We start from the raw sequence: 12678 nt of genomic DNA on the forward strand, positions 1-12678 counted from the left end.
CATGCACGTCGTTATATATTTAACGAAACATGCTTTGTGTTGAAACCTGTGGGCCTACACATTTCCCACATCCCACATTTGGTCTGTGTTATAGATTTATTTTACTTACCTTTATATTTATTTTGTATGTTATCATGAGGAAGCTGATCAGTGGTTACAGATACAATATCCTCCGGGATCAATAAAGTAATCTGAATATTGGAAATCGAGCAGCATACATGGGTTGTTTGCAGTCAAATCAGGCCCCAGCAGGGGGCAGCATTCCCCTCTCCCGGTTATTCCCCTCTCCCAAATGGGGATACTGTGAATGCAGCCAAAACGGCGTGTGTTATATAAACATATATTATATATATATATATATATATATATATATATTATTATATATATTGAGGCAAAATCGGGATACTGCGCATGCGTCCGCAGAGCGCAGCGACGCTGTTTCGGGCGCATGCGCAGTATCACCATTTGGCCTCTTAAAACCAGGCGCTTGAGATGCGCTTTTACGTTCCTCCGATGCGGGCGATGCTAACCCAATGCTCAACGTAATAACACACAAAGTTACACTTCCTGGACCCGAGTGGATATAAAAAGAAAGAGCCAGTGGCAGCGGGACCTATCCCTGGAGTACGCCAACCCAAAAAGCATTGTAAGGACACCGAATCTTAAACGGGTTAAGTAACGAAGTGGCTCGGCTAGCAACACTGCCCCGTTCAGAAGCTAGCCGCCAGCAGCGAGTTCACGTCAGACACCAACCAGCCTACTTTTATATGTTTATCTCACACCCAGCTAGCTGACCATTAACCCCGTCTTATAATTGTGTTACGACGCTTCGTCTCGACCGATGGCCGTTCGTCGGATTAACATTTAAATCGCGTGGGGGCCGGAGGTTCGTCTTGTTTTTGTATTAGCACACGCTAGCATTCGCCATCCGGTTAGCCGCCAGCTAACTAGCCACTAGCTAACCCCCGGACCGGAGATTGGAGTATCGCTGAGCTAACGCTAGCTGCCGTGACCCGATGTTATTCTGCTATATAATAAAACAACCCGCGCCGTGAGTTCAATATCTCTGATCACTGTGGCGATGCTCAGTTTTGTGGTGAATGGGCACGTGAATGGGGTACAGGGTGAACCGCATGCGGTGTCCCCAGTGGGTGTCTCCGCGGGCCCTACGCCGCCGTGTCCGGGCGAGGGTTTGTTGTGGGAGGCGGTGGAGGACGACGGGGCTGGAGGTTAGCAGCACGTTAGCCTACGACTTGTATTTATGCTCTGAGGGTGATCTGTAGGTGTTTACGATGTTGGAAACACGTTATTGTTGGCTGATTTGTGATAATGAGTGAGCTAAGTGGTGTCGTGAATGAATGCCGTCTCTAGCTGGGTTGTGAGTCGGCGTTTCGGCCCAGGTACGAGATGTCATGTGCTGGTCGTCCTGGCTGAATTGATTTTAAGGATTTAAATAATGCATTTGACCAAAAATACTGCAGCAATGTTATATTTTAGCCAGTACGACGATAGGTATGAACCGAAGATCTGAAACAAATTGTCCAGCCCAACATGCTTGGCTGATCGGTACTCACTGTACCAACACGGGGGAGTACACTAGTCTGAAACATAGAGGATAAAACACTGCTCTTTACAGTGGATGACGCTACAATCTTTGAGTCCTGTTCAAATGTAGCATTACGTACACATTAGTTCACCTTACTACTTGCTAAACATTGCAATCAGTCTTTTAGTGATTGTTTTGTATTTGTAGGTGTTTTTTTGTATTTTTTAATATTATTAAACACTTCTTCTGCATTTTTGCTTTTTTAATAAAACAATTCTCTGTAATATTTGCCTTGGGTCACAAACCAACCGTTGTACATTTAAAATGTTTACAAATGCAGAAAAGGTGTGACATAATTGTGGCTTTTTGTGTTATATAAATAAAGTTGCCTTATGATAAATATTTTGTCAACTGCTCCACCTTATCAAAATGCTCAGTTCTGTGAAACATAAACTTCAGTGTTATTTAAGAAAAATCTAATTTTGTAGTTCTTGTCGGATTTGCACGATGACAGCTTACAGATCCTTGTCCTTTCGTTGTGTGTGTTGGCTCTCAGAGAGTCCCCCCTTCCCTTCCCCTCTTACTAAGCAGATTGTCTTGCAGTCCTGGGCAGTGAGTGACGGAGACAGTGAATGCTTGATGGAGCGAAGAGCTGTAAGGGGTGGGGTGGGGGCCAGCCAGGTGACCTGCTATTGGAGACTGGATGTTGACGGCGCACTTTGTCATGCGGAAAAGATTCCGGAAATGTATATGCGTGTGTTTTTCCTCGGTCGGCCAGACACCGGCAGAATAGTGTAGAATTTATTCAGCAGACTAGTAATGCTGAATCTTGGGTAAGCACTGGTTGCGTTATGCTTCCTTCTGGGAGATAGATGGGTAGCTATTTTATTGATGTACATCTTCTCACTCAGACGCGTAAACAACCGGAAAGCTTTGAGGTTTGCTGCAGAGGAGCTAAGCGGACGAGTGCGTAAACAGCAACATGATCACATGCTCAGGCGACGGTTGGCTGTCACTCACTGATGCCCAGCCTCTCATTGAGTTTGTTTGTATTGTCCTGGTTTCAATGCATACCGACCTGACTGCTGCTGTTTTTGTCTCTCTTCTCCCTCTCTCCCTTCCAGCCGAGCACTGATGTAGCCCAGCCCCAACGGACCGGCTGCCGCTTCCTCCACCTCCTACCTCCTCAGCGTCTAACCCCCCCCCCTTCCTCAGCTCCCTGTCCCCCCCCCTAACCCGCACTGTCGGGGTCCACTCCTGACGACAGACCCGGAGAGCGCCGTCTCCCCCAGAGTTCTCCCTGAGCCGGTGACAACACGAGGAGGCCACAGGGATACAGCACTGCCACGGTGGACCTCCGGTTTCCTGTCCTCTTCACGCAGGGAGCAGTGCCTTTCTGTTGGGTCTCCCTGCGCCGTCGAGGAGCGAGCACCTCCCCTCACAACGGGCCACGGCGTTGAGGTCTCCGCACCTCCCCCCCCCCCCGCCACACCCCTCCACTCCCGGTTGGCGTCTGCCTCCGTTTTTTTTACTTTTATTTGAGATCCTCGCCGTCGTCGCGTCTGAGTCCGGTTCGCGCCGGGCCGCAGGACTTTACGAAACTGGGGCGCGACTCATGGGATGCGACCATGTCCGACCTGGGTGAGCGCAGGGCGGTCAACACAGACTACGCCGTCTCCCTGCTGGAGCAGCTCAAGTTCTTCTACGAGCAGAAGCTGCTGACGGACGTGGTGCTGCTGGTGGAGGAGTCCGAGTTCCCCTGTCACAAGATGGTCCTGGCCACCTGTAGCTCCTATTTCAGGTGAGGGCCCCGTCAGCGCCGCCGCGGTGCTCCAGTCCCCCCCCCAAGCCGCCACCCCCTGTTGTGGCGGTTGTCTTCTATAGGGGTTGTGTCCCATCACCTGGGAGCGCCTCCATGTACACACTCCATGTACACACTCCATGTACACACTCCATGTACACGCTCCATGTCAGACTTGGTTCTACTACCGCTGCTACTACACAGTGGGTCCCGATCTGGGTTTCCCTTCAACGCGTGTCATTAGGACTGCAATTACCGCTTGTTATTCTGACAACAGGTCATCCGCACTGCAGGTGCGTCAAGATTAGACGCATTTATCGGTTCACAGCCTCTCATATATCGGATATCGGGCACAGCGTTTGCAGGGCTCTGGCGCCCAAAGTGAGCGGACTACTTTGAGTTGAACTGAAAGCATGGGTCTCCTACCGGGCCCTGTCCCCTGTGTAGCCCTACCTGGTGTTCTGCTAGTGGGGCTGGAAGGCGATCCGTCCAGTGCCCTGAATAATGTACCGTGTGGTGTAGGCCTGGGGGGCTTAGTGTTTGAAGGTGGTAATTATTTGCCCGGGTTTGATTCCCGTTGGGACCAGTCAGCCCCTCATCCTCCGCTATTGTGTCCACAAGGTTGTTAGGATTGGGCGCTGTCCCTAGGTATGGTGACACTAAATAATGCAGCGTTTCAATTAGGGTTGTCGCCATACAGTATGTTCTAAGACCGACATAATACCTTGAGGAATATGCACAGTCGATACCGCTCCCCGTTTCAATTCAAATAGCTTGATGGCACGACCATTGTTGTGAACAGTATTACCGATGCATTATTGATCTTTTGTTTTTTTACACCTGATGGAAGTATGTTTTCTTTCCTTACAAGAGTTTTCTACTTTGTTAATGCCTAATAATTAAAAAAAATTATATATAAAAAAAAAACTATATATATATTTTTTTTATATATATACATTGGTAGTCAAGGCGGTGCCCTATTGTTGTTAAGGCGGCCGCCTTAACAACACAGCGCTGGGGGAAACACTGGATTCATATAACAAGGCTATAACGAGGTACGGCCGTAGTATAGAGATGAATTGCGGCGAGGGACAGCAGTGCGAGTGAGTGAGTGAGAGGAGGCTGTGTGACCACCCTGTGTCGGGTTTGGTGTGTGTGTGTGTGTGTGTGTGTGTGTGTGTGTCTGTTAACCCGCTGTCAGACAGAAGAGAGGGTGAGAACAAGCAGCTGCTGCCGGTGTATCGATACTGTGGAAAATGAGGGTGGAAACCGTTTTAAACATTCAGTATCGGAAAATCAATGCATTGGACCACACTAGTTTCCATCCACCGTATGGAGACTTTGGGGTAGACGGGGTTGCAGGGGAGTCCCCATGTCACCCATTCTAACAGCTTACCCCTCGCTGTTCACCCTGTTGGCTATCGACGTTCAATACGGGGAATGGGTTCGCCTAGTGATTGTTAGGGCTTGGCACTTGGTTCTATGAACGTCCTTACTGTACCGACAGCGATATATTGTTTCACTTTGTCACTTTGGATAAAGGCGTCTGCTGTGCTCTGCCCCCCGGAGGCACAGCAGAGGGCTCTGGGAAGACACCATCTGTAAATGACAGCCGCTCACACGGCCTTTGATCCCCCTCTCGCCTCCTTTCTTCTCCTCTCTCTCCGTCTCTCCTCTCTCTCTCTCGCTTTCTTCCTCCTCCTCCTCCTCCTCCTCCTCCTCCTCTTCCTCCTCCTCCTCTCGGCATACTGACGGGTGCATTCCAAGACGAAGGGGTCCGTACGCCCTCGCTCACACCCACCTATCCCACTGTCTCCCGCTCACTCTTTCTATCACTCCCTCTCGTCCCGGCTGTTTCCCACTCGCTCGTTATCCGGGAGTGTACATGCCCCCCCCCCACCCCCCTCTACAGGGCCATACCTGCAGGATCGCATAATTCAGGCCCTAGTTGTCTAGTTCGTCCGTTTACAGTTCACCCGCAACTTGGATCTAATGGTGTCCAATACGATGTACAAACATGCTTTGCCTATGTAGCTTGCAAGCGGAAATGATTTGTTTAGCAATATAAATTTTGTGTGTGTGTGTGACACAACATACATAAAAGGGTTCTAATCTTGTATCTGGATCGTACTATTTCCGATGCATTGTGGGAAACAAATGTGTGCTGGTGGGAAGTGCATCAGGGTGCAAGTGCCTGCGGTGGTTCAAAACATCTGTTCCATCATCGAACAAACGAGAATCTAAATCTATTAAAGCAATTCGATTTTAAAAGCACTTTATACAGAAAGGATTACAAAAATGTGTTTAAATGGTCCTTATCTGTTCAACGCTACGGCTGTGAATTACTTAAGGCGGGCTAGCCAGTCTATAATCATACGTTATTGTTTGCATGTATAGTTGTTGGTTAGTGGTGTATGTTCAGCTGTGAATGACATACCCGCATTACCAGTAGGATTTAGATCTGTCAATACTATTCATTCAGTCATGTGTAACCATAGCTCCTGGTAATGTGTAGAGGGCGGGGCCTTCCTCCCCCTCGGAGGAAACAGAACTGGCTGTGAACAGTCGCTCACTCAGTCCGGGGCTGCTGACTGAGTGAGCCAGAGAGGTGCTGCTCTGAGTGAGTCACGCGGGGCCTCACTTCCTTCTCCCGCTCCCTCTTCACACCGCTTCACTCCCTCACCGGGGGAACCAGGGTGTTGACAGGAGGTACCCGAGCCATGACCTCATCAGCGTGCGTCACAACCCGGCTCTGATGCGGTCCGCTGCGGCCTCCCGACCCCTAACGGGGACGGGAGGCCTTCCAAGCAGAACGCTGCGTTCTCAGGGGCTCGGGTCGTGGGACCGACGCTTTGATCCCCGTGTGTGAGCGCAGACGTTCCTCACATTGCGTCGGGCGACCGCCCCCGTGGGAGGCCAACCCCTCACCTCCCGGGACCCCCCTATGGCGCGCTCTGCCCCGTGAGACGGGAGGGCCGGCCGAGGTTCAGGCCGGTGCAGATGGGGCGTGACCCACTTGTTTTAAGAAGTGTGTTCTGCTGTTGCAGGCTGCGGTTGGCTTCCGTCACTCGCTGCCAGATGCTTTCGCGGCGCGCAGGAAAGACCTGCTGAGGCAAACGACCACTTATCACGGGCGGTTATGTAACAGCGAGAGGGGGAAACATTGGGTTGTGCTCGGCCAGTGTTTTGGAGAGTAAAACGTGGGTGTGTTGTTCTTTTTTTTTTGGAAGGAAGGTAGGAATCAAATTTCGGGGTTATTTTTGTCCGGTATGCTTGATGAAGGTGCTAGGGAAATGAGACGAATAAAATCTTCGTCAACAGTGAGCTGTTATGTTTGAGCTTAATCTTTCCCAGGGCCCCTTGCTTCGACGCTTTATGACACAAACTGTTAAAAGAGAACATAAAACCTGCCAAATGCATGCTCTTTGATCTGCTACACATGTGACCAATGGGGAGAAAGGTTCAGATTGACTTCGTTAGTCCCAGACGGAAACATCTGGTGTCCCAGCAGGGAGTTCATGACAGTCACGAGAATTGGAATAAAAAAATATAAAAATGAATAACGCTAAAAAAAGAAATGAGAAAGAAGAAAGAATGTATGTGAGTGTTGACCGGTGACGACCTCCTCCTCACCCGCTGATCTCCCCCCTCTCCTCCCCCACCCACCTGTCCCCCCCCCCCCCACAGGGCGATGTTTATGAGCGGCCTGAGCGAGAGCAAGCAGACACATGTGCACCTGCGCAACGTGGACCCCACCACGCTGCAGGTGATCATCACCTACGCCTACACGGGCAACCTGGCCATCAACGACAGCACGGTGGAGCCCCTCTACGAGACGGCCTGCTTCCTCCAGGTCTGAGGAACGCTTCAACGAATTTTGATCGCCATTTCGATTTTAGCGTCAAACGATCACAAATATAACAAAATCGAGTTTTTCAAATTTCTTTTTTTTGTTTTTTTAGAAGGGCAGAACAGCTATATACATATCTGTATATTTAAGATTGGAACATTTTCTTTCTGACAATTTTGTGTATTTTTCAAATTTTTCAATTTTTTTTGAAAAGTTCTCAGTTACCAAGTTTTTTTCGGGAGAGACATGCTGATCAAGTACATGTTTTCAAACTCAAAAATAATCATGCGGATAATCGTGATTTCAACATTGACCAAAATAATCGTGATTATGATTTTTCCCATAATCGAGCACCCCTACACTGCGGTCACGTTCATAGTACGAGTCCCAGTGCAGAAACGCTAACCTCCCCCCCCCCCTCCTCTTCCTCCTCCTCGCAGGTGGAGGACGTGCTGCTGCAGTGCCGCGACTACCTGGTGAAGAAGATCAACGCGGAGAACTGCGTGCGCATGCTGAGCATCGGCGACCTCTTCAGCTGCAGCGAGCTCAAGCAGAGCGCCAAGCGCATGGTGGAGCACAAGTTCCCCACAGTGTACCGCCAGCAGGCCTTCCTGCAGCTGTCCCACGAGCTGCTCGTGGACGTGCTGAGCAGCGACAACCTCAACGTGGAGAAGGAGGAGACGGTGCGCGAGGCCGCCATGCTGTGGCTGGAGTACAACATGGAGGCGCGCTCGCAGCACCTCTCGTCGGTGCTCAGCCAGATCCGCATCGACGCGCTGTCGGAGGTGACGCAGCGCGCGTGGTTCCAGGGCCTGCCGCCCAACGACAAGTCGGTGGTGGTGCAGGGCCTCTACAAGTCCATGCCCAAGTTCTTCAAGCCGAGGCTGGGCATGACCAAGGAGGAGATGCTCATCTTCATGGAGGCCATGTGGGTGGCCGAGGGCATCCACCTGATGGCGCAGGTGTCGTACCGGGCCGTGTGCTACAGCCCGCAGGCGGAGAAGCTGTACCGGCTGAGCGACCCCCCCGGCGACCTCCAGAAGGTGGGCACGCTGGTGTCGCCCGACAACGACGTGTTCATCGCCGGCGGGCAGCTGACGCTGAAGAACTCTGTGGGCAAGGCGGGCAAGCTGCAGACGGTGTACCGGTCCGTGGACAGCTTCTACTGGCTGGACGCGCAGCAGAACGCCTGGGTGGCCAAGACGCCCATGCTGTGCGCGCGCATCCGCCCGTCGCTGGTGTGGTGCGAGGGCTACATCTACGCCATCGGCGGCGACAACGTGGGCGGGGAGCTGAACAAGCGCACGGTGGAGCGCTACGACTGCGAGAAGGACGAGTGGAGCATGACCAGCCCGCTGCCCTGCGCCTGGAACTGGAGCACGGCGGTGGTGGCGCACGACTGCATCTACGTCATGACCCACGACCTCATGTACTGCTACTTCCCGCGCGCCGACACCTGGGTGGAGATGGCCATGCGACGCACCAGCCGCTGCTTCGCCTCGGCCGCCGCCTTCGGCGACCTCATCTTCTACATCGGCGGGCTGCACGTGGTCAGCAACACGGGCGTGCGGCTGCCCACCAGCACCATCGACGGCTCGTCGGTCACCGTGGAGATCTATGACGTCAACAAGAACGAGTGGCGCCTGGCCGCCAACATCCCCGCCAAGCGGTACTCGGACCCCTGCGTGCGCGCCGTGGTGCTGCTCAACGCGCTCTGCATCTTCATGCGCGAGACGCACATGAACGAGCGCGCCAAGTACGCCATCTACCAGTACGACGCCGAGACGGACCGCTGGTTCCTGCGGCAGCCCGTGTCGGAGCGCTCGCTCTGGGACATGGGCAAGGACTTCCGCTGCGCCGTGGGCAAGCTGTACCCCTCCTGCCTGGAGGAGTCCCCATGGAAGCCGCCCACCTACCTCTTCGCCCCCGACGGCGCCGAGGAGTTTGAAGTAGACGGGGAGATGGTGCCCCTTCCCCATGTATAGCTCTTAGCCCCCCCCCAGACGCCACCGAGGCTGCACCACCCCCCCCCATCCCCAAACTCGCTTACGCGCTGAAGAGCTGTGGGTGGGGCTGGGTGGCTGGGAGGAGTGGAATTTGGGGGCGGGTGCAGTGGAATTTGGGGGCGGGATTACTGCCCTGCAGAACTGAAATGGTTTGACATGTGTTTTTCCGAAGGGATGGTAATCCCTTGACCTCCCCGACGGTGTTGAATCTAACCTCGGCTGATGCTGATTGGTCGAAGCTCAGCGGCGAGAGGCCTCTTCTCCCCCCTCAACCCCCCTCCCCCTCCTCAAAATAAGTAATGTAAAATCATTTTTTTATTTTTTATTATTTTGTTCGTCATTAAATCGGTTAGATATTATTGCAATCTGTTATACTGTTTCTACAATGTGATAATCTAAACGGTAACTGAACTTTGTGATGATGATGATGATGGTAATGTTTATGATGAGGATGACGATGCACTTACAAGTAAACCTCCTTGGAATGACAATGGCAACTGTACCAAACCCCCCTCCCCGCCCCCCAGCCTCCTCCTCCACTGCCCACGGCCCCCCCACCCTCTGGGCCCCGCCCCCCACCCTCCTCCTCCTCCACTGCCCACGGCCCCCCCACCCTCTGGGCCCCGCCCCCCACCCTCCTCCTCCTCCACTGCCCACGGCCCCCCCACCCTCTGGGCCCCGCCCCCCACCCTCCTCCTCCTCCACTGCCCACGGCCCCCCCACCCTCTGGGCCCCGCCCCCCCCCCTCCTCCTCCTCCACTGCCCACGGCCCCCCCACCCTCTGGGCCCCGCCCCCCACCCTCCTCCTCCTCCACTGCCCACCGCCCCCCCGCCCTCTGGGCCCCGCCTCCCTCCAACTCACTTCTTTCTGTCACCACCTTTCCCACGGACTCCGCCTCCTTTTAGCCACTCCCCCTCCTCCCCCTGTATCGCTGACTCCGCCTCCTGCTCCGCCCCCTGGGTCCCCTCCCCCGTCCCGCTCGCCTTTTCACTATTAGGGCCCCGGATGCATCTCAAGGTTTTTATTATTTTATTCAGGGCCCCGTTGGTGAGACGACAGAGGGGTCGGTGCTGTGAGCGTACGAAAGATTGGGTTACCTGTACGAGAAGGGGGAGGGCGGAGGGAGGAGGGCCGGGGGGGGCAGGAGGGGTCAAAGGTCATTAGTTGGTGACTGCAGGTACAGCCACCTAGACCACACACCCTCCCTCTCTCTCTCGCTCTCTCTCCCCAACCCTCCCTCTTTTACTGAACCCAAAACTGGCCTCACCCAAACTCAGACACCCCTCTGGTCCTCTCCTCCAGACCCTCCATGTTCTCTCGCTCTCACTCTCTCTCGCTCGCTCTCTCCCTCTCTCGTATTCTTCATATGCGGGTCTCTTCAAAAGGATCGCCACACAACTCCACTCAGAAACACCGTACTTAGACTTTGGGCTCATGCGTTTTTTTTTTTCTTTTTGAAATTCGTTTTTTTTCTTTTTTATTTACAAGCTGCTGAAATATATATAAATCTTAAAAAATATATATATTTTCATATGTTTAGACAAAAAAACAAGTGTTTCTGTGTGTGTGTGTGTGGGCTGGACGGGGGGCGGTGGGAAAACCAGGTCTATTTTGTATTAGTCTTTCATTTTTTATTTAATATCGGACATTACTGTAGTGTGATTGTGTGTAGATATCCATATTGTTTCTTTCCTTCTATCAGACTTAATTTTCTCGTGAGTGGATATTGAGGTATCTCGCTGCTGATTGGGTCTGAGAGGAACGAAGAGGGCTGGCCCAGGGCTGTTGCTATGGAAATCGTCCCGGCAACCACTAGCAGTAGTGGGGGAGGGAGAGGGGTGGGGAGGCTGACTTCCTACCTTTTTTTTTTTTAAGAGAAAACTAAACATGAGCACAGGTGCTTCATGATAAACATTACCTTAGCATGTTTGGCTGCATCATATTCCTTTGGCACTGTATTTTGAATGAACGTTAATTTATTAAAAACCATACCAAAAACGTTCCTGAAATCGACTCCTGATCCTTGTTGTGCTTGAGAATCGATGTTCTGGGGAGTTTGTTATAGGGCTGGGCGATTAATCGAACTTTGATCGATTTCGGCGTCAAGCAATCACAAAATTAACAATAGATTTATTCAATTTTCTTTTAATTCTTTTATATATATTTTTAAGGTTTTATAGAAAGGGCAGAACACCTGGATACATATCTGAATATCATTTGTTTTGAAAAAAATATTTTTTAACATTGTGTATTTTTATTTATGGCGAAATTTTAAAGTTCTCATTTAATTTTTTTTGGGAGACATTCGGAATATATGTTTTCAAACCCAAAAATAATCGTTTGAATAATCGTGATTTCAATAGTGACCACTAATCGTGATTATGATTTTTCCCATAATCGAGCCACCCTAATTTGTTATGTGCTACCGCTCACTAAACAATTCGACAGTGTGTAGTTGAGTTTTTTATCCAATGCTATGTTACTTTCTTGTTCATAAACAGCCCGTTTTCAAGGGCCTTGTTTGAGAGCTGAAATTCTTCATTTAATTAAGCCCCAAGCCATGCATGTCAAATTGTATTTTTGTAAACGATGCTTGTAGTTTCTACTTATTATAAATAATGTAAAGGGGTTGGGTTGGCATTGTTTCAAATGAACAAGAGCAGTGTGAATATGGTGTCAGTCCAGGCCTACAGAAAGCTGTCCTCCCTATGGCGGGCCAGGCAGGGTTTGAGGAGCCACAGAACTGCCATATCGGGGCCGGTCAGTCGGTCTCATTCAGTGTAGTTGTTTGCTTTAGTCCTGACGTTTCAACTCTCCCATACACACACAAAGCTTCCCTTGATTGGCTGAGATACGTTCACATACCGATGAGAAACAAACGACCACATTGCTCTGGTTTAATTTTTTTTTTTAATGCAACAATATAGTGTATATCGCATAGTTCCCAAATACTTTAAAAGGGTCAGTCACGAAAATATTCTGTGAATATAATGTCACAATTTTACAATACATTCATTTTTTAAATACACATTTAGAAATATATCTGCAGAACATTAATAAAAAACGTAAATAGATCAAATCGTTTTTCTCATTAGGGAAGACCATCGTCAGATGTTGAACACATGGGTAAAAACAAAAGTATAAAAGTAAATCAGAAAAGAAATCGGTTGACGACGAAACCAACTGAAACCGAGCATTCAATTCAACCGTAAAAAAACGAAACGGACAGGGCAGCATGCAACTCTTCAGAAAAGAGAACGACCCCAAAATAATCCCTCAAACCAAAGACCATAGAGCTGGATGCAGTGTTGCCGAATTTATGCCAATCAGTATTCCCGCCCAATCTGGCAACCCCTGCAGTAAACTGCAGCCAGGGATGCCAGATTGGGAGGTAAATCGGGCCCAATCTGGCAACACTGGCAGGAGCACCATGAGTTCAACGGACAGTTCCAGCGTCGACCACGTCGGAGGGGC

At 50.8% G+C, this 12678-nt stretch overlaps 1 protein-coding gene across 1 annotated transcript; it reads left to right on the plus strand.

The window, feature by feature from the left end:
• Window positions 1-470: 470 nt before the first annotated feature.
• Window positions 471-9754, plus strand: kbtbd2 (kelch repeat and BTB (POZ) domain containing 2). Its single transcript, XM_030348996.1, has 4 exons — window positions 471-646; window positions 2671-3347; window positions 7035-7200; window positions 7638-9754. The coding sequence occupies exons 2-4, from the start codon at window positions 3175-3177 to the stop codon at window positions 9180-9182; spliced, it is 1884 nt and encodes a 627-aa protein (XP_030204856.1). The 5' UTR covers window positions 471-646; window positions 2671-3174; the 3' UTR covers window positions 9183-9754.
• Window positions 9755-12678: the final 2924 nt, after the last annotated feature.

The sequence above is a fragment of the Gadus morhua genome, chromosome 23 (genome assembly GCF_902167405.1).
Source record: "Gadus morhua chromosome 23, gadMor3.0, whole genome shotgun sequence".
NCBI classification, from domain to species: Eukaryota; Metazoa; Chordata; class Actinopteri; order Gadiformes; family Gadidae; genus Gadus; species Gadus morhua.

Coding starts and splice junctions, on each gene's coding strand:
- kbtbd2 (XM_030348996.1), top strand. CDS start 3,175: ATGTCCGACCTGGGTGAGCGCAGGGCGGTCAACACAGACTACGCCGTC. Junction 3,348..7,034: donor ACCTGTAGCTCCTATTTCAG/GTGAGGGCCCCG, acceptor CCCCCCCCACAG/GGCGATGTTTATGAGCGGCC. Junction 7,201..7,637: donor AGACGGCCTGCTTCCTCCAG/GTCTGAGGAACG, acceptor TCCTCCTCGCAG/GTGGAGGACGTGCTGCTGCA.